Below are 22,877 nucleotides of genomic sequence, written 5' to 3'. Positions count from 1 at the left end.
TGCATTGATTATACATTACTCAACGTTCTTTCACGTTATAAGTATTTGGAGCAAATTATACAATAGCATCAATAATCAAAAAGAAATCAAGAATATAATCAACATATCCCTTATATAATATATATATATATATATATATATATATATATATATATATATGTTATATATATACGTTATGCACATATGTGCATAACCATATATACTTCCAAAAAGTGGGTGCTTATTAGTTTTGTTACGTTACTGCTTTCTGCTACGGAAGGCCAGAAAGCATTTTCAGGCGGCATCTCGCGTATACCGGCACGGTAGATGAACAAGGAGAACACGTGATTATCGGTCCTTGTCTCTCTTACGTGCGTCCGCGTGAGCGATGCAGTTGGTGTATGTACGTGTACAGACATACACCACTACATAAAACCCGAGAATTGGTTTCTCGGCGTTGGCAACACTGAAACCGGAGTTTCGCGTTGTCACCGCACGAGGTCTCCAATATCAATTCGGAGTTTGCCTGGGTGTACTGCCGACCCTTAAGGGTCGACAGGTCGGTCGGCCAAACTCCGAATTGATGTTGGAGACCTCGCGCGGTGACAACGCGAAACTCCGATTTCAGTGTTGCCAACGCCGAGAAACCAATTCTCGGGTTTTATGTAGTGGTGCATGTCTGTACACGTACATACACCATTGCATTGCTCACGCGGACGCACCGTAGAGAGACAAGGACCGATAATCACGTGTTCTCCTTGTTCCTCTACCGTGCCGGTATACGCGAGATGCCGCCTGAAAATGCTTTCTGGCCTTCCGTAGCAGAAGGCAGTAGCGTAACAAGGCTAATAAGCACCCACTTTTTGGAAATTGTATATATGGTTATGCACATATGTGCATAACGTATATATATAACATATATATATATATATATATATATATATATATATTATATAAGGGATATGTTGATTATATTCTTGATTTCTTTTTGATTATTGATGCTATTGTATAATTTGCTCCAAATACTTATAACGTGAAAGAACGTTGAGTAATGTATAATCAATGCAAGGATGTTCAGTATATCATCCAGTATATAAATTAGAGTTCAAATATATCAATATCAATTTTTTTATAATATATATATATATATATATATATATATATTAGAATATAGAAAAATGATAAAAAAATATATTTCGGCGATTTAAAAATTTTTTAATATATTAAAAATATTTTTACTACATACACTATATATAAGTGTAAAATAATTCAAAAAATAAATTTAATAAAAATCTACATACCAGCTGTGTGCATGTGTGCAATTGATTTATTACTTGAAATTTATTTACGGAATTATTTTGCATTTATATATTTATAGTATGTGTAGTTGTAAAATGATTAAAATATTTTCAATATCAAATTTTTAAGTTTATCGCCTATATAAAAAATATATTTCTATGATTTTCTATATTCCAATATATTATAAAAAATTGATATTGATATATTTGAACTCAAGTTTTTTACGTGATTAAATATTCTTGCATTGAGCCATCATACGTTACTCGTAAGTTCTTTCACGTCATAAGTACTTATGTAGCAGAGAGAAAGAAATGAGAGTTATACAATGTAACATCAATAATCTTATATATTATAATCTTATATATTATATATATATAATATTTCATTTATTTATAAAAAACATTTTATAAATAAGTAAAATATTATACAGACAATGTACAAGATGTTCAGTTTGTGCCATAACAAGCTTCAATCAATAATTATTACTCCAATGAGTATAATTCACAATAATTTTTATATAATATAATAAGTATTTGAATATATAAAAATATTTTTAAAAATTTGTTTTAAAAATTAATTGAAAAAGAATATTTAAAATATTTTTTTATATTTAAAATATTCTTTTCCTCAATTAATCTTAAAAAAAATATTTTTAAATATTTAAAAATATTTAAAAATACTATATATTATATAAAAATAATTGTTGATTATTATATTGGATTATTAATTGAATGAAGCTTTTAATATGGCTTTTAATACTGCTTGACAAGGAGAGAGCATCATTCCATCTTTGTCTCTCTTACATCGCATATGTAGTAGCGTCCATGTAGGTACAAACACTAAAAAATATTAAATTTAATTTTTTTATTGTTTTGAATAATTTTATCATTAATATACTTATTTTCAGAACTATTTCAATTTTTATTTCATACTTATGTTTATATAAATTATAAATTAAAAACATATCAAAAATGTAATACATATTAATAAAATGCAAATACATATAGAAAATTAATTATAAAATGTCATCTTAAAATAGTTTTTATTTTTGTTCTTTATTTACATATGCATACATATACAAAAAAATAAAAATAATATGATAGCCTTTTTGCTGACATTATCTCTCAATATTTGCATCCGTGTGCTCACGTATTAGTGTTTGTACCTACATGGACGCTACTACATATGCGATGTAAGAGAGACAAAGATGGAATGATGCTCTCTCCTTGTCAAGCAGTCAGCATGTTACCACAGAAATTTCCCCTGCTCCTTATGAATCTAGTGAGAATCTTATCGTCCAGATATTTCATAAAATAAGTGACATAACTTCGTGAATTTTTTTTTAATATATTCTTTATATAATAAAGCAGTCCTCTAAAAGGCCGGATTTTACATTTTCGCTCTTAAAAATTTATAATAAATAAAATACGGACTCGCGGCTAACCCAACCTTACCCGTTCCTAGCTGTGCATTCCCCCAAGTTTATTAAAAATTTTTATTTTTATCTTTTTTTCATAAAATAGCTCTTTAGAGGACTACAAATGAGCTTACTGATTAAGAATATCCTAAATTTAATAAGATTCATTCAATATTTTCGCTAATATCTGGAAAATAAGAATCCGTAATTCCCGGCCGGCCGATAGGCGTCTCCACCATGTCGCCTGCCGACCCTTAATGAATTGAAGTTATTACAAATGTATAAAGATGTAAAAAGTGTAAAAGTGCAGTGAAAAGTGTAAGGTGTAATAAAAGTGTAGAGTGTAAATGAAAGGTGTGGATGATGAATGCTACAACCGTGTAGCGACTTATGAATAAATTCACCAGATCTTTGAAAAAGTAATGTTTATTCATTGAAAGTATAAAGCGAAAGAACAAAAAGAATTAATATGTAACAAATAAATAAATGAATGTGTTGTTATGGAAATATTGATTTTTCTTAAAAACATTATGTATATTAATGAATTGAAGTTATTACAAATGTATAAAGATGTAAAAAGTGTAAAAGTGCAGTGAAAAGTGTAAGGTGTAATAAAAGTGTAGAGTGTAAATGAAAGGTGTGGATGATGAATGCTACAGTACTCCCCCCCAAGTGACGATATTCGTTGCGAAATGGACTTTCTTCTTCTTTGGTGGGTAGGTGCGTAAAGTTTTTCCAACAGTAGAAGAAGAAGAAGGATTTGAAGTAGCAGAAACAGGAGTTGAAGTAGCAGGAACAGGAGTTGAAGTAGCAGGAACAGAAGTTGAAGTAGCAGGAACAGGAGTTGAAATAGCAGGAACAGGAGCTGAAGATCTGGTAGAAAGTTCAGTAGAGTCTGAAGTTCTAGGAATGAAGGCTGGCTTGAGACGTTCTGTCGAAATATTGACAACTCTTCCTGAAACATTAACTGCAAATAAATGATCAGAGATACGTTTCTCAATAGGAAAAGGGCCAGAATAAGGAGGTTGTAGTGACTTCCTAATAGTATCTTCTCGAATCCAAACATGAGTACAATCAAAAAGATTCTTGTGAACGAAAGGTGATCTTTTGCAATGATGACTTGTAGGAGATGATCTGATATTCCTCATATGAATCCTGTGTTTTTCAAGAAAGATTTCAGGATCTGCAGGAAAATCTTCTTCAATGAAAAATTCTCCAGGAATACGAAGAGTGGATCCATAAAGAAGTTCTGCAAGTGAAGCTTTTAAATCTTCTTTGAAACACGAACGTAATCCCAAAAGAACTGAAGGTAAAGATTCTACCCAGTTGGTTGTTTCGTGGCACATAATCGCTGCTTTCAAAGTCCTATGCCATCTTTCCAGAATTCCATTTGAAGCAGGATGATAAGCAGAAGTTCTAATCCTTTGGCATCCAATTAGGTTTGTTAAAGCTTTGAATAAAGCTGCTTCAAACTGAGGACCTTGATCTGTTGTAATGCTGATAGGAGAACCAAAACGTGCTACCCAATGTGAATAAAATGTTGTAGAAATAGTTTCAGCAGAAATCTCAGAAATAGGAACAGCTTCAGGCCATCTGGAAAAACGATCAATCATAGTAAGACAATAACGGTAATTTTGACAAATAGGAAGTGGTCCAACAATGTCTAAATGCACATGCTGAAAGCGTTGATCAGGAATTGCAATCTTAATTGGAGAATTCTTGGTGTGTCTTGAAATCTTCGCACGTTGACATGGAAGACAAGTTCGAGTCCATTCCTTCACATCTTTCTTCAAAGAAGGCCAAATGAATTTCAATAGTAATTGTTTAGATGTCAATCTGCCGCTGGGGTGAGCGAGTCCATGAACAACATCAAAAATTCTCTTGCGTAAGAGTTTAGGAACATATGGACGAATTAATTCCGAAGAGCAATCACAATAAATAGGTATGGTTGATCCTGAAAGAATAAGTTTCTTCAACAGAAGTGAAGAATTTGAAGAAAGTAAAACTTGAAGTTCTTTATCTTCTTTCTGATAATTAGCAAGTTCTTCTAAAGAAACTATAATAGGCATTGAAATAGATTCAATTCTTGACAGAGCATCAGCAACTGAATTCATTTTTCCAGAACTATAGGTAATATTTGTAGAGAATTGAGCAATAAAGTCCAATTGTCTAATCTGTCTTGGTGACGCTTTATCCAATTTCTGACGGAAAGCAAAAATCAAAGGTTTATGATCAGTTCTGATAATCAGTTGTCTTCCTTCAACAAAATGTCTGAAATGTTTAATAGCCAAATAAATGCTAAGAAGTTCTCTATCATAAGTGCTATAATTTCTTTGAGCTTTGTCTAGTTTCTTTGAGAAAAATGCTATTGGTTTGATATCGTCGTCAATAGACTGTTCAAGTGATGCACCAACAGCAAAGTCAGAAGCATCACAAGTTAAAATAAGAGGAGCATGAGGAGCAGGATGAGAAAGGGTAGTAACTTGTAAAAGTTCTTCTTTACATGACTCGAAAGCTAATTCCGCTTCTTTAGTCCAAGAAATAATTCTTCTATCCCTCTTGCGACTGTCCTTTAAATATTCTGTTAACAGAGCTTGATGATTTGCAGCATCCTTGAGACAGCGACGATAATAATTGATAATTCCTAAGAATCTGCGTAATTCATGAAGTGTCTTAGGTTTAGGATAATCAATAATTGATTTCACTTTTTTGGATGTAGGTTTAACTCCTTGGTTAGAAACTAAGTAACCAAGAAAAGAAATCTCGCTTTGACCGAAAAGACATTTAGCGACATTGATTGTCATTCCAGCTTGTTGAAGACGATCAAAAATAATGCGTAAGTGAGCAATATGTTCTTTCTCATCTTTAGAAGCAATAAGAATGTCATCAAGATAACAAAAGGCAAAACTCAAATCATTAAGTAAAGAGTTCATGAGCCGTTGAAAAGTTTGGGCTGCGTTTCGTAAACCGAAAGGCATTACGACAAATTCAAAAAGCCCAAATGGAGTAGTGACAGCTGTTTTGTGAATATCTTCTTTAGCGACGGGTACTTGATAGTACGCTTTAACTAAGTCGATTTTAGAAAAGATATTCTTACCAAAAAGTGAAGAAGAAAAATCTTGAATATGAGGTAAGGGATAACGATCCGGGATAGTCACTGAATTGAGTGCACGATAATCACCACACAGTCTCCAAGAATTTTGTTCCTTTTTAGGTACCATATGTAGAGGGGCTGCCCAGGAGCTGCTTGAAGGCCTGCAAATTCCTTGCTCCATCATAGACTTGAATTCTTCCTTGGCACATTTAAGTTTCTCAGGAGTAAGTCTTCTGGGAGTCGAAAATTTAGGAGAACCTTCCGTAACGATATGATGTTCAACACCATGTGTTTTTACCGAGGAAATTGGAGAAAAACGGGTGAGTCCTGGAAATTCGGTTAAAAATTTGTGGTACACAGAATCAGGAGATGTGGTAAAAATTGACAAATGTGAAACTTTTTGAATTTTTCCAGTATTCATAAGACCGGTAACATTATCAATCAATTTCTTGTTTTTAATGTCAATTAGGAGATTAAAATGACAAAGGAAATCGGCGCCTAAAATAGGACGTTGAATATCCGCGACACAAAATTTCCATTTGAATTCTCTCCTTAAACCGAGGTTCAAAATTAAAGTTTTAGAACCGTAAGTATTAATTTGAGTACCATTTGCGGCAAAAAGTTTTAAATTAGTATGCCACGGCTTCAATAAAACCTTTTTAGGTAACAACGATATATCAGCGCCCGTATCGACAAGAAAATTCAAATTTGAATGTCTGTCGAAAATAATGAGGCGATTGTTAGAAACACCGTCGTAAGCAGCCTCAGTCTTAAGCGGCGTTTTTAGTTTTCCTGTGAAGCCAAGAATGTTTTGGACATAGAACAAGGTAAAGTACATCGTTTAGCCTTATCACCAAACTTTTTATGGTAAAAACAAATTGATGTATCTTTAATATTTTTATTTGATTTGTCTTTGTTACGCGATAACAATCTAAATCTTCTATTCTCTCTAGACCGGCTTTTGGAACGATCTCGACGACGAGAAACTTCAAGAGCTTCGATTCTTCGTAGCAAATCCGCGAAATCCGAAGATTTATTACTTGCATTATTGGAAACTTCCGCGACTTGCAAACCGCCGTCCCGATCAGCAATTTTAACGGCTAATTCCGCAAGTTTAACAAGAGGAACATCCTCTACTACGGCTAAAGTCGTTTGAATTCTATGTGGTAAGCGTTGAAGCCAAATCATTTGCAAAACACTATCTGCTAAAGATCCTCCAGACAAATGACGAATTTCTCGAAGTAATTCCGAAGGCTTTTTATCATTAAGTTCAATTCCAGCTAATATTTGTCTCAAACGTTTTTCCTCTGAATCCGTAAAGCGATTTATTAATATTTTCTTTAAATAATTCTATTTATCTGTTTCAGGTGGATTTTCAATGACTTCAGATATGTTTACTAAGGCTTGTTCATCAAGATGACGAATGACAGAACTATATTTAATATCATCTGATCGAATTCGATAAACCGTAAACTCACTTTCAATAGAAGCAAACCAGAGTTTAGGTTGTTTATGCCAGAAAGTCGGTAGTTTTAATAAACGAAACTCATTTGAGTGAATTTGTAACATAGGATCACTCACCTGATGTCCAGTTTGAGAAGGTAAAATATTAATATTATCTGATCCAACCTGATTTGATCCGCTCGCCAAATCCATATCAATCTGTGTATCCGAACAGGGTCTAACTGGTGATCTATCGATTGGCATTTTCCTCTTGTTCCAGGAATCCGATAAAATGATTTGAGAATTTCCGTGAAGGACTAATCCGCCTCTGATGTTTCAAAGATCCGGAGAATGAATCTCTTAAAATCAGAATATCCAGCAATTCTTCCAAGCGATGATAATATTTCGCAGACTTCAAATACGACGATCACTTGGCACTTATTCCGCATCAGCTTTTAAAATGTGTCGGCTTTAATATCACGTCGGCTTTAATATCACGTCGGCTTTAATATCACGTCGGGTTTAATATCACGTCGGCTTTAATATCACGTCGGGGTCACCAAAAATGTAGCGACTTATGAATAAATTCACCAGATCTTTGAAAAAGTAATGTTTATTCATTGAAAGTATAAAGCGAAAGAACAAAAAGAATTAATATGTAACAAATAAATGAATGAATGTGTTGTTATGGAAATATTGATTTTTCTTAAAAACATTATGTATATTAATGAATTGAAGTTATTACAAATGTATAAAGATGTAAAAAGTGTAAAAGTGCAGTGAAAAGTGTAAGGTGTAATAAAAGTGTAGAGTGTAAATGAAAGGTGTGGATGATGAATGCTACAACCGTATGGTCATGATATAAGGTTTGTTCGCGTCGCATGCTCCAACTTACTCCTTCTTACTCCAATGCGCTTGTATTGGTACGCTCCTCGAATTGGACCAATACGAGCGCATTGAAGTAAAACGAAGCAAGTTGAGGCATGCGACGCGAACAAACCTATAAAGACAAGGGCACAGATTAATAGACAGGGGGTCTATTCTTGAAACGAGGACCCTAGATATCGCATGCGATATCGCATTCGATAGCAAAAATGGTATTCTCGAATGAATGAGATGTATCGTATGCGAGAAAATATCGAACAGTTCATCTCGAGTGGGTAAACCCCATGCGATATGTAAGTCGCATACGATAAATATAGTAATAAAACCGCTGTTTTCAAAAAAAGTGAAGTTATCCAATGTAAGAGAGGTTAATTAAATTTATAATTGCAATGGATTTAGCATATCAAAATGCTGTTCAACTTCATATTGCTGAACAATTAGAAAATATTTTTGATTATAATGAAAGACAGCGTTTTCACATAAGGGATGATCCATTTCACTTATCAGAGCGACAATTTATAAATATTTTTCGATTGAAAAAAGAAACAGCAAACAGGCTTATTAATATTGTGGAAGACAATTTTATAGAACCATCACGATCTTCAGCTTTGGACGCCACTGTACAAGTACGTACAACAAATGCAGAATAAATTATTTGTAAATTATTTAATATAACTTATTTGTAAAATTTTTCTAGGTTTTAGCTGCATTGTAATATAAGCATAAAATTTAAGTATAATTCAATGTAGTTACTTAACACTTTAATATATTTTTTATAATTATAAGAGGTACCTCAAAATCATTTTCCCAAACTTTTTCCCAATCATTTTTTACTATTAATTCAACAGAATTAATCTTCAATTTAGACTCGTCGAATAAACCTTTCGAAATACATTTATAAAATCCAGATTCTGCTGTTGACACACCCTATAAGCATTATAAACATAAATTGTAAAGATACACATATTGTACTTCATAAAATTATAAAATATAATTTATTTACACATTTAAGTTTCTACTACACAACTAAGCTATTGTTTATAAAAGAAAGAAAATCTAGAATATATTTGTAAAACATCTGAACACTTACTCTTATCTGAAGTGTGCCAGTCAATACTTCATAATTATATTTCTTTGCATTTAAAGGATTTCCTGGACCAATGACATCGTTATTTCCAAGTTGCCAGAACATAAAACGATGATGTTCATCAATGCTTAAGCATGGAAGCTCAGCTAAGTGTCCAGCTTTCACTTCTTTTACAGATATTACATCACTTGCAGTTTCAGATTTTCGTAATATAAATAATGAATAAAAAAGTATAAAAAACCACATTGTCACCTAGAAATCAATTAGAGAAACTTTTATACAGTTATAAATTTTTTATGAAAAAAATCACTTATTTTATTAGTTGCACACAAATAAACTGAATTTATAGAAAAAAAATATCACTCCCTAATAATAACTGTTTAATGTGTACATACTTTTATTTCAAGATTTAATTATAGAGATAGAATCAGAGAATATATATATATATATTTTCTTATGTATTAAATTATATGTATATATCAAGAGAAAAATGTGCACAAGAAAATATAAGACTGATAGAAATTTATCCAATTGCTATATTTTGTGACGACCAATGTCAGCAGACTGGCAGATGTTGCTGGTCTTTTCCATTCATTCATGCCATAATTACATTCTATTTACATTGATCATTTTGTTTTTTCTACAGCTGCTATCAATTTATTCTTCACAGATGTTTGTCACAATAATCATTCAGTACACAATGCAAGACAAGACTTTTCTTAACGAAGTTAATGATGTTGCGTAATCATAAGAGAAACTCTTGTGTGTAATTGTTCACTGCTTTTATTTTTTTCACATAAACGGACTCACTAGCTATAGCATAAATTTGTGATTTTAACCAGAAGATGCTCTTTCAGTTACTGATGAGAGAATTGCTACGACAAGCACTGTTATGAATTTACTTATTTTTAACTCTCTGTCCTATTTGGCCTTGTGCAATACCAAGTATTTATAGTAAACTAGACTAGACTTATATCTTGTGACAACTTATACATTACATTTTCAGACCTTCCCATAAGGATTAATCTATTGATTTCTTTACAGAAAAAATTTAGTAGCACCAAATATTTAAATTAATAGAGTATATTCATAAATTTTTATGTAACTGATATAAATTAATATGTATGTGTGACAAGATAATACTTTATTATCCAATAAATATGATGGAATATAAGCAATTTATAAAAATAACAAGTATATATATAATTATATATTTGATTTTATATAAAAAGTAATGATAATATCGATATTTTATTAATGTAACCATACGTATATAAGTCCTCAGGTAGTTTGCAGAAAGCTGGCACTTATCCATTGTCAATATCTAGATTGATGTATCAAATGGATAAAGACATCGACTGCTAATGCTGGAAGGAGCAGCCAGAAGGGTGCCAATACCACTTTCGCTGGAAGTGACCACTCAGGTGCCTCTAATTTTGAACAAATCAGGATCTGAGCACATAGTTTCAGGAGCACAGCTGTTATATACCATACCTGAAACAATAACATTGTTACTGCATACTGAAAGGTAATAATTTTTCTTTTTTTTAATTAAAACTGAATGTTTTTTTTATAACATTATTGCACCTCCATATTTCTAAATCCAACATTTTTATAAATTGTATATACATATATACATGCAAAAACAAATTTGGAATAATTTTAACTATGCAAAAGAAAGTCTACATCTTGTTGAACTGCGACTTGAAAATTGACCAAATACTTGCCTCTCTGTGCAAACTATTGAGACGTCCGTTCTTGCAATGTGAGATCATGTTGAAAATAATGTACATAAGAAGAATGTTGTTGTAAAGCCACATTGGAATGAAAACAATAAACCAGTTCCATTGTATTCTTTGGTCAAGCTTCAGGACTAGCAGGACCAAAAATATTAACAAATTAAACCACGTGAACAAAGCGCGATGCAAAACAGCCATTGAAGACAGTTAATAATGTATAACGATTCTAAAAAGATTATGCATTTGTGCATAATCAATTATTTGACAATTGTAACCTTTTATAGCCAACGGTATATGAATGATAAACCATATTCCCAGATAACCAAGCGTGCGATTCCTGCACAAAATACCGCTACTGTACTATTACTGTGCCGCCACGAGATGGCAGCATACGGAGTAACCGTATGGTAACAGTACAAAACCAATACGTGATATTGTAGTACAGCGTATCATCATTGTACCTGTACTACGTATTAGTGCGTATTATCGGTACATATCGTACAATACAGTTTGTACGAACCGTACCTTACCAATACGGCGTATACAAATATGTAAGGTACGGTTCGTACGAACTGTATTGTACGATATGTACCGATAATACGCACTAATACGTAGTACAGGTACAATGATGATACGCTGTACTACAATATCCCAGATAACAAAATACTTCCACGGTACCGGTACGGAGAGCGTACGTCGTATTTTATGTATCAGTACGGTACCTACCACGTACGTGCGTACCGTAGGAGTACATTACCAATACACCGTATTAGTACGCGGTACGGCTACTGTAGCGCCACTGTATCACCACTGTATATTGAAATAAAATTTTATCATAGGCTGTACTCTTATAATACTAGTATGGTATCAGTACGATACCAGTACAACATCAGTACAGTTCCAGTACAAAAAAGGATTTTCGTACACGCTGCCTCCTCTTCTTCCCCTTTTCTTTTTATTATTTTATAATTAAAAAAAACAGTAAAATCAATTTTATAATTAAAAAAACAATTATTTATTTATCTCAGATAAAAAATACATATAATTTTTTAAAAGTTATAAATATATATATGCGTATTTTATATGTTACAATGATGTAATAATGTATATGTATAAAAAAAAATTATATATATAATATATGTACAATACATGTTTAATAACTAATATATCAATTATAAACGCAAGTACATTTATTTAAATTAAATTATAAATTAAACTATTACCGCTGAAACTACTTGTAACAAGAAAATCCTACACTGGAAAAAAAATTTTGTTGGATTAACAAAAATTCTGTTCGAAAATGGACGAAACGGAATTACTGGTTGAATCTACCAGAATTCCTTTTAATGCAACAAGTATCTACCAGAATTCCTTTTAATGCAACAAGCATCTACCAGAATTCCTTTTAATGCAATAAGCATCTTGTTTGTACAACAATCAGTTTATTGGTGCAAATAAGATATTTGTTGTATTAAAAGGAATTCTGGTAGATTCAACCAGAATTCCGTTCGTCATTTTCGAACAGAATTTTTGTTAATCTAACAAAATTTTTTTTTCAGTGTACTCGATCTTATTTAAGTCCTATTATTATAAAAAAGCCATAAAAATAACAAAACGCTCGTGTATAATTTAAAATTAATAAACCTGAAAAATAGGCCAGATAACGAGCAAAAAATTTTTTAGATGTAGAAATAATTGAACTTCATCATACTTTTATAATACAAATAAATAAGTTTCAATTATTTCTACATCTAAAAAAATTTTTTGCTCGTTATCTGGCCTATTTTTCAGGTTTATTAATTTTTCCTATTATTATTTGTTTTTGGGGAAAAGGCCCCATCCCGCCTTTTCCTGTAAGGCACAACCAAAAAATTTGCTCCTCTATATCTTAAGCCTTGTGTCCACGATCCGAGAATTTGGTCCGAGTTCTCGGACCGAGAAGTTGTAACCAATCAATTTGCAGCTTTTACAGAAAAGCGCTATTTTATTGGCTACAAACTTCTCGGACCGAATTCTCGGATCGTGGACACAAGGCTTTACCTGAAACAGAAAACAAATAAATTAATTATTTGGTAAGAGCAGTCGCCCGGGAAAGTGAAAGACGCGGGTTCGATTTTCCCGCTTCAGCGACTTTTCGGACCTATATTTTTCTCGCTTATTTCCCCATATGTAAGTTTCGAAATTAATTTATATGTGGAACTTTGGGATCTCAAATTGAGATACAGTTTCGTTTAATTAACTTTTCGTTTCCTTGGCTCTATTGCCCGGCTTAGAGACAGCATACTTATATTCTTTATATTGAGAGCCGATAAAAATATTTATTTCTAAATAAATTAATTATTGTATATGCCAAAAGAACGCGACAAATATATTGCGACAAGAAATATAACATATAGATTAATAAAATATATAGAAAATTGAAAAAAAACCGCGATCTCTTTCTCTCGAATGATTTCTAATCAATCATTAAATAAAAAAGAAATTATCAATTTAATGATACACGATGTTAGATATTCACTGCAGATATTTTGATAGTATTTAAAGAAATATGCTATAAAAGTATAGAATTTAGCATACGAGTGGCGCGCCTCTGTGCGCAGGCCTTTAGTTAGTCGCGCCGACTGTCTCGTTGCTAAGTTACGAAAATCGAGCCAAATGCAACAATTCCCATCTTTCTATATTATTTAACAAATTATTAATTTTTGTATAATACCAAAAGAACGCGACAAATATATTGCGATAAAAAATATAACATATAATATTAATAAAATTTTAAGAAACTTAAAAAATAAAATACCGCGAATCTCTTTCTCTCGAATGATTTCTAATCATCAAAAAATAAAAAAGAAATTATCAATTTAATTGTTACTTCTGTTAGGTACTCACTGCGGATATTTGATAAATCAAAATAATGATGTAGAAAGTATGGAATTCCTCGAGATAACTTCGCAAATATCGGAGGCACAAAATACACGTCCGTTTTGGGCTCACGTTATCGCAGAGAAAGAGCGAAAAAACAAAATCGCCGCGCTAGGAGGATCTCGTAAGTCAATGCACACATCATGCGCGACTTAAGGCGCCAGCGTAGTTAACCAATCAGAAGATCCTAGTCCAAAACTAGCCCAATTGGCAATGTGGATTGGTAGCATATATTGTCCAACCGTGCTTGCGTTAGTTGCGCGGGGTAAAAATGGAGCTTTGATACAATTCAGACACTCCCATAATATTATATATTTAAAAAAATATTATCATTGCTAATTAATATTCAAATAGGGAAATAATTTAATGCTGTCAAAATATAATATAAAAAATATAAAAAATAAAATTAATTAATGAAAGGCTCGTATAAATTAACAAAAAATTTTTTAAAAAGGGAAATATTGTGGCCAACTAAACGAGCAATTAAATAAGTCAAAGATTTATTAATAATTAAATAATTAAATTTTTCATTCCGTTAGAAAAAAACAATTACAGCATAAACGTTTCGACGTACTACAGTTTTTCAATACATAAAATCAAAATTATAATACAAAGTTTAAAATATTAAAAAAAAAGTTAGTTAAATATTAAAATACAAAGTTAGTTATATTTAAAATACAAAGTAAACGATTTTTTTGCGGAACAATTTAGACTTCGCAACACACACTTGAATGTCGGAAGAAGAACTTGTTAAAACGATAATGTAAGTTGAAAGATTTTTTTATTTTCTCGGATAAATTTAATTCGCGTAAAATATCCACAGCATGATTTAAAGTCGCCAAACTTGAAATCTCAGACCCAATCGTTTTATCATCCATTGGTCATCGCGAAGAATCGTTTAAATTGTATTTTAAATTTAACTAAATTTGTATTTTTATATTTAACTTTTGTATTTAATATTTGATTTTTGTATGAAAAAGACGTAGTGCAGTCGAACGTTACGCGTATATTGTTTCTCTAACGGAAATGAGAAAATTTAATTTTAATTATTAATAAACTTTAAATCTTATTTTAATTGCTGTTTAGTTGGCTACAAATTTACCTTTTTTTAAATTTTATAAAAAAATAAATTTGTATACGCCCTTTGGGAAGGTCACCCGATTAATAGACAGTCGCCAAAGGTCGGAGAAGGAGGCCCAGTATTCTTTACGATTTCAGGCCATATCGTAGTAGTGGTCAATGCCCGTAACTATTAATACGTTCCCCAAAAAAGAGCGTCTCATGCTCATGAACTCGCCCGGCGGCATGTACGAGATTTATCTTTCGTAGCGTTTTGCCGTATTTGGGAAAGGACAGAATTTTATGATGTTATAAAAATAAATAAAAAATAAATAAATAAATAAATAAATAAAAATAAAATAACCTGACCTATTAATTATTTTTAATAAATGTTTCATTATTATTATATTAAGTCTAAGTCGTTTAATTAATTTTTTGTTTTTTAATAATTAATTTAATTTTTAATCATTTTAATAGTGAAAAATCTAATACGTATACGTTTTATAATGAATTAAAATTTTTTCGAGAGTCGAATTATATATTTTTAATAATATAAAAGTTTCAAAAATTATATTTTCTTTTAATTTTAATTATTTTTGCAAAGATTCCCCAAAACTTTTTTTTTTGGGGGACGGGCCCAAGTTTTTTAAAATGAAATAATCCCCTATTTTGTTTTTTAAATTTCAATACCCCTTAACCCCCCCAGGGAAAAAAAAATAAAAATAAAGAAAAAAATAGAAAAAAAACGAAAAAGGGGGAAAAATCGAACCCGAGAACTTTCGCCCCCCGGGGGCGACTGTTTTTCCCCAGTGAGTTTGACCTTTTTCGATTCTATATTTTTTTTTTTTATATTTTTTTTAATGTTGGAAAACAAACCCCTTTTTTAAGCCAGCGTTACAAAAAAAGGTTTTAAAAAGGCTCAAAAAATTAAAAATTTTAAATTTACGTTAAACGGGAACACAGCCAAATGGGCGGTCAATGCGTTTCCTAACGAAACAAAAAAATTTTTTTCGTTAGTTTAAAAACCGGTGCGGGGGGGCCCAAAAAATTTTTTTTTTTTGGGGAGGGGGCCCCAATTTTTTTAAAATATAAATAATCTCATATTTTGTTTTTTAATTTTTCAAACCCCTTAAACCCCCCCTTTAAAAAAAAAAAAAAAAAAAAAAAAAAATTTGGTGCCTTTCAGGGTTTTTTAATTCAAAACAAAAAAATTTTTTAAATTTCCCGTTGGGAAACAAATTGTCATCCGCTTTGGCCCCCTTGTTCCCTTTTCGAAAATTTTTTATTTATATACGGGACCCTTTGGGTTAAAACTCTTATAATATTTTTAATTGGGTTAAAAAACTTTAACCCTGAAGTTTTTTTTTCGTAAAAAATAACTAGAATAAATTTTACTCATAAAAAAAAAAAAAATAATTAAATAATTTATATTTTATGTTTAATAATAAAACATTTTAAAAAAAAAACAGATTCAAAAATAAAAAGATATAATAACATATTATTTTTTTAAAAAATTTTTTTTTTAAAATTTAAAATGTTTTAAAATTTTTGAAAACTTTTTTTTGAGTAACCCGTTTTTTTATTTAATTATTCACGACTTTGACGTAAAAAAATTTTTTTTATTATTTTTTTTAAAATAAATTTTAAATTTTTAATTAATTTTTAATCTTTTTTTTTTTAAAATTTAAAATTTCCTAATTTTTTTGTACGAGAAAAATACTATCTTTGGATTTTTTTTTAAATTTAAATTTTAATTTTTTGTTTTTAAAAAATTTTTCCCCCCCTTTTAAAATTTTAATTTTTTATTTTTTTAAAAATTTTAAATTAACTATATCCCAAAATTGCGAATTTTGGATGAAAAAAATCCCCTTGGGTGTGTAAAATTTCGGAACTCTTTGTTTAAAAAAAATTTTTAAAATTAAAATAAAAATTTAAAAATTTTTAAAACCCCTTTTAAAATATTATAAAAAATTTTTTGGTTTCCCGAAATATTTTAATTCTTAAAACGTATACGTGATTTTTTTTTTCTACTAAAAATACTAAAAAAAATTTTAAAATAATTAAAAAAAAACAAAAAGTATTAAACGATTTGCTTGGATAAAAATAATGAATTTTTTTTAAAAAAAAGATTCAAAAAACTAGGGGTAAATTATAATTTTTTTTTTTTTATTTATAACTTTATGAGCTTAAGCTCATCATCTCGTTCGCCTCTGTCTTGTTTTCATTGGGAAAGTCAAAACGATATATGATACTCGTTGTTCCACTTAAAACTCTCGGAAAATGGGAAAAAAACGAAATCGTGTCCAATTCCCGGGTGCCCGGGAACAAACCCGCCCCTTAATTTACAAATGGATTCTTTGGTCAATTTGGGAAAAGATTTTTCCTTCCAACCCCAAAATTCAAAAATCCTTTATTTTTTTCAAAATTTCCAAACTTTGTCATTATAATCTTTAAACTAAAAAATTAAATAAAAAAATTTTTTTTTAGTAAACTTACTGAAATCCCGAGAATGTTTATGTTAACTTTTTAAAATCCCCCAAAAATTTTTTTTTTAAAAAACCTATTTTTTTCAATCGCTTAAACTCGAAAAAAATTTTTACTCTTACATTTTGCTAAGGAAAAAAACGTCTCCAAAAGGGGGGAAAAATCCGCCCTTAAACATTGGGGGGTTAGTTACCGGGCACCCTTTTTATATTATATAAAGTTATAACGTCGAAGTTGTAGTTACAACGAAATAAAAAAAATTGCGTACTATTCATTGCGTTTCTGTTTAAAAGCGCGCTTTAATTTTTCCCCGTTTTTTTTTGTTTTATTTTAAAGGGTTTCCCCTCTTTTAAAAATTTGTTTTTTAAAAAACCCCCCTTTCCCCCGGGGGAAAATTCGAAAAAAAAATTATTTAAATTTTATTTATTTTTTTGGGAAAAAACCCCCGGTTTAATTTTAAAAAATTTTTATTTGAAAAAGTAATTTTCTTGCCCCCCTTTAAATTTTTTAAAAACTTTTTCTTTTTTTCCCCCCCGCAAATTTTGTTTTTTTGGGTTTTTAGTAACGATTTTTATCGTAGGTTTTTAAAATTATTTTTGTGAAAATTTTTTGTTCAGTGATTTGAAGAATTTACAATTTCGTTGAAATTGTGATTCTTTTTAAAAAATTCGAGATTCGCGGAAATTTTGCTTTTTTGGGATTTTCCGTTCGCGGGGGGCGTTTTTTTTTTGTTGTTGGGAAGTTTTTTTTTTTTTTTTTTAAATGATATAAAATGGAAAATCACGATATTTGACAGATGGGGATATATTAGAAAAAAAAATAAAAAAAATATTTATCATAAAATTTTAAATTTTTTCAAATTTTTTTTTGCCCGGGGTAAAAAATTTTACATTTTTGGTAAGAAAAATGGGGGAAGTAAAAAATTTTAAAATTTTTTAAAAAGTACCAAAATATTTTTAAAGAAAAGGGGAACTTTTTTTTAAAAAAAGGGAAATTTAAAAAAAATTTTTCTAAAAAGGGCATAGGGGAGCCTTTTTCCCGGGGGAAGGTGTGTTATATCGAAAAATTTAAATTTTAAAAAAATTGAAATTAATCCCTTTTAAATCTTACAAATGTCCAAGTAATTTTTTTTGGGCCCCCCCTGTACATTTTTGAAAAATTATATCGAAAAATTAAATTTCAAAAAGCGTCTTTTCTTTCACATTTTTCAACGGCTCACAATAGCCTATTTATCTTTTTAACTTTTTTTTAACCCCTTTTTGAAAAATTTTTTCTAGTAACGCCAATTTTTTAATTTTTTTGAGTAAAATTAAACACTTTTATTTTGAATCTTAAAAAATTTCGTAATTATATATTTTAAATACTCGGGAAAAGTGATTTAAAATTTGGGATAGGGGAAAAATTTTTACAAAAAAATAAGGGGCCTTCAAATTCTTAATGTAAAAAAAATTTTAAATAATTTTTTTAAAAAAAATTTTAAATTTAAAAAATTTTTAACACGTGTTATATCAAAATTTTTAAAAACGGATTATTTCAAAAAAAAAATTTTATGGTAAAAAAATATTTTTTTTTTAAATTTTTTTTAAAAATTTTTATATATATTTATGCATATTAAATATTTTTTTTTTCTTTCTCCCTCTCTCTCTCTCCACACACACACACACACACAAGGGGGGGGCCAAAAACTTAAAAATTTGGGCTCATGTTTCAATTAGCCGGATTGCCCCGGGAAAAAATCTTTTGGAAAAGTCAAAAAGATTTACCGGGGCTTACCGGGGGGGAAATTTTTGGTCGAGTCAAAAAAAATTTTTGCAGGGGTCAAACCCCGGGGCAAAGGTGTCGGAAAGGGGGGACAGTCTTCGATAAAAATGGCGGCTTTTTTTTGGCGGGCCCCTTTGGGCGATCTTCTTTTTAATTGTGGAAAAGGGAGGGGTTTGTCGAACTGTAGGGACGTTTTTTTTTTTGTTTCAGGTAAACCTTGTGCCCCACTCCGAAAATTTTGGCCCGGGGAAAAATTTGGGAGCCAATAAAATGCCGCTTTTTGTAAAAGCTGAAAATTTTTTTTGGTTTTCAAATTTCCCGGCCCGGGAAAAAATCGGCCCAAAATTTCTGGGAAAATTCGGTTGGAAACAAAAAAGGCCCTTAAGATATGGGGAAAGAAAATTTTTTTTGGGTTTGTGCCCCCCCGGGAAAAAAGGCGGGGATGGGGCCTTTTCCCCAAAAAAAAAAATTTAATAATGGGGAAAAAATTAAAAAACCCTGAAAAATGGGCCCAGATAACAAAAAAAAAAATTTTTTTAGAGTAGAAATAATTAAAAACTTATTTTTTTGTTTTATAAAAGTTGATGAAGTTAAATTTTATTTCTACTTTAAAAAAAAAATTTTTTGTTTCGTTATCTGGCCTATTTTTCAAAGGGTTTAATTTTAAATTTTTTTTTATACACGGAAACGTTTTGTTATTTTTATGGCTTTTTTTTTAATAATAGGGCTTAAATAAGACGAGTACATGAAAAAAAAAATTTTTTTAGTTTAAAAAAAATTCTGTTCGAAATGGACGAAAGGAATTCTGGTTGAATCTACCAGGGGGGCCTTTTTAAAACAACAAATATCTTATTTGCACCAAAAAAACTGATTTGTTGTACAAACAAGTGCTTATTTCATTAAAAGGAATTCTGGTAGATGTTGTTGCATTTAAAAAGGGAAATTTTGGTAGATACTTTTTGCATTAAAAGGGGAAATTTTGGGAGGTTTAACCGTAATTCCCTTTCGTCCCCCCTTTTGAACAGAATTTTTGTTAATCCAACAAAATTTTTTTTCCCCGTGTAGGATTTTTGTTTCAAGTAGGTTTTAGCGGGGAAGAATTTATAAAAAAAAAAATGGAAAGGGGGGGAAAGGGGGAAAGGGGGGGGGAAAAAGGGAGGGGGGAAAAAAAAATTTTTTAACAAAACAAACACAGGGGGCAAAAAAACGCAAAAAAAACAAAAAATTATATGTATTTTTTTTATGAGGGAAAAAAAATAATGTTTTTTAATTATAAAAATTTTTTAAAATTTTTCTGTTTTTTTTAAATTTTAAAAAAATAAAAAAAAAGGGGGAAAGGGAGGGGGCGTGTAAGAAAATCCTTTTTTTTTGTACTGGAAAGTACTGATGTTGTATGGTATCGTTTCTGATACCCCCTACTAGTATTATAAGAGTTTAAACCTATGATAAAAAATTTTTTTTTCAATATAAAGTGGTTATACAGTGGGGGCTCAGTACCGTAACCCCGTCTAATACGGGTATTTGGGAATGTACTCCCACGGTACGCACGTACGGGGGTAGGTACCCTACGGGTACATAAAATACGAGTACGCTTCCGTACCCGGGAAAACCCGGGGAAATATTTTGTTATCTGGGATATTGTAGTTTCCCGCGGGTTTTTTTATGGGACCGTACTAAGTATTAGTGCGTATTTCGGTACATATCGTACAATACCCCGTTCGTACGAAACCCTACCTTACATATTTGTTTTAAGCCTATTTGGGAAGGGACGGTTCGTAAAAACGTATTGGACGATATGTACCGATAAACGCACTAATAGTAGTACAAGGGGGACAATTTTTTTATACGCTGTACTACAATATCACTTTTTGGTTTTGGGGGAATTTTACCATACGGTTATCCGTATGCTGCCATCTCGTGGGGACGTTTAAAAGTAAAGAGCGGTATTTTGGCAGGAATCGCACGCTTGGTTATTGGGAATATGGTTTTTCATTTTAAACCGTTGGCTATAAAAAAGGGTTTCAATTGTCCAAAAAATTGATTATGCACAAAAAGCATAATCTTTTTAGAAACGTTTACATTATTAACTGTCTTCAATGGCTGTTTTTCATCGCGCTTTGTTCACGTGGTTTAATTTTTTAATATTTTTGGTCCTGTATCCCGAAAACTTGAACCCAAAATTTCAATGGAAAAGGTTTTTTGTTTTCATTCCAATGTGGCTTTACAAAACATTTTTTTTGTAATTATTTTTAACATGATCTCACATTTCAAGAACGGACGTCTCAAAAGTTTGGGACAGGAGGCAAAATATTTGGTCAATTTTCCCAAATCGCAGTTAACCCAAAATGTAGACTTTCTTTTGCCCTATTTTAAAATTTTTCCCAAAATTTTTTTGAAAGGATATATGTATATACAATTTTAAAAATGTTTTTGGGTTTAGAAAAATGGAGGTGCAAAAATGTTTTAAAAAAAAAAATTCAGGTTTTTAATTTAAAAAAAAAAAAAAATTATTACCTTTAGTTTTGCAGTAACAAGGGATGTTTAAAGGGATGGGATAAACAGCTGTGCTCCTGAAAAATATGTGCTCAGTCCTGATTTTTTTTTCCCAAAAAAAGAGGAAAAAAAAGGGGGTCACTTCCAGCGAAAGGGGGATTTGGGCCCCCTTTGGCGGGTCCTTCCCGGGATTAGCAGTCGATGTCTTTAACCCTTGATACATCAACAGATAGGGCAAGGGAAAGGGCCAGCCGGGGAAACTACCTGAGGACAAACGGGGGGACAAAAAAAAGAATTTTTTTAAAAAAAACAAAAAAAAAAAACATTTTAAAAAGGGGGAATTCCAAAATTTTTTGGGGGGAAAAAAGGATTTTCTTGGGAAAACCCAAAAAAAATTTTTATCAGTTACATAAAAATTTATGAATATACTCTATTTTTAAAAAAATTTGGTGGGGGCTAAATTTTTTCTGTAAAAAAATCAATAGATTAACCCTTAGGGGAAGGTCTAAAAATGTAATGTATAGTTGTCACAAGATATAAGTTGTCTAGTTTCTTAAATACTGGTATTGCACAAGGCCAAAAGGACAGAGTTTTTAAAAATAAGTAAATTCTAACAGTGCTTGTCGAGCAATTCTCTCTCAGTAACTGAAAGAGCATTTCGGGTTTAAAAATCAAAATTTTTATGCTTAGTAGTGAGTCCGTTTATTGAAAAAAATAAAAGCAGTGAACAATTACACAAAGAGTTTTCTTATGATTACGAAAATCAAAACCCCTTCTTTAAAAGAAAAGCCCCTTGTCTTGCATTGTGTACTGAATTTTATTGTGAAAACACTGTGAAGAATAAATTGATACAGCTGTAAAAAAACAAAATTTCAATGTAAATGAAGTATTTGGCATGAATAAAAAAACCACCCAAAATCTGCCAGTCTGCTGACATTGGTCGTCAAAAAATATACAATTGGAAAAATTTTATCAGTCTTATATTTTCTTGTGCACATTTTTTCTTGATATATACATATAATTTAATACTAAGAAAAATATATATAATATTCTCTGATTCATCTCTATTTTTAAATCTTAAAATAAAAAGTATGTAAAAACAAAAAACGTTATTATTAGGGAGTGATATTTTTTTTTTAAAAATTCAGTTTTTTGTGTGCAACAAATAAAATAAGTGATTTTTTCAAAAAAAATTTTATAAGGGGTAAAAAAGTTTTC

The 22,877-nt window shown here is 30.7% G+C and overlaps 2 protein-coding genes across 4 annotated transcripts; both read right to left on the bottom strand.

Annotated features, from left to right (window-relative positions):
* Nucleotides 1-7,829: 7,829 nt before the first annotated feature.
* On the bottom strand, nucleotides 7,830-10,254 carry LOC146721571 (uncharacterized). Of its 3 annotated transcripts, none has more exons than XM_085486610.1 (3): nucleotides 9,826-10,254; nucleotides 9,208-9,456; nucleotides 7,830-9,044 (listed from the first exon to the last, which is right to left on the bottom strand). In XM_085486610.1, exons 1-3 carry the CDS (start codon nucleotides 9,832-9,834, stop codon nucleotides 8,871-8,873), a joined length of 432 nt encoding a protein of 143 aa, XP_085342736.1. In that variant the 5' UTR covers nucleotides 9,835-10,254; the 3' UTR covers nucleotides 7,830-8,870. The 3 variants fall into 3 exon arrangements, with proteins under 3 accessions (XP_085342736.1, XP_085342738.1, XP_085342737.1); XM_085486612.1 differs by having other exon boundaries at nucleotides 10,015-10,239; XM_085486611.1 differs by having other exon boundaries at nucleotides 9,600-10,238.
* A 73-nt stretch (nucleotides 10,255-10,327) lies between these two features.
* LOC114944184 (transmembrane protein 60-like) lies at nucleotides 10,328-11,332 on the bottom strand. The gene is made up of 2 exons (XM_029319978.2): nucleotides 10,932-11,332; nucleotides 10,328-10,698 (listed from the first exon to the last, which is right to left on the bottom strand). The coding sequence occupies exons 1-2, from the start codon at nucleotides 11,139-11,141 to the stop codon at nucleotides 10,522-10,524; spliced, it is 387 nt and encodes a 128-aa protein (XP_029175811.1). The 5' UTR covers nucleotides 11,142-11,332; the 3' UTR covers nucleotides 10,328-10,521.
* Nucleotides 11,333-22,877: the final 11,545 nt, after the last annotated feature.

This window comes from Nylanderia fulva, unplaced genomic scaffold (assembly GCF_048542155.1).
Source record: "Nylanderia fulva isolate GAGA-0341 unplaced genomic scaffold, ASM4854215v1 Scaffold450, whole genome shotgun sequence".
Taxonomy (NCBI): Eukaryota; Metazoa; Arthropoda; class Insecta; order Hymenoptera; family Formicidae; genus Nylanderia; species Nylanderia fulva.
Note: the sequence above shows the minus strand (reverse complement) of the source record. Positions and strands in the feature narration are given on the sequence as shown.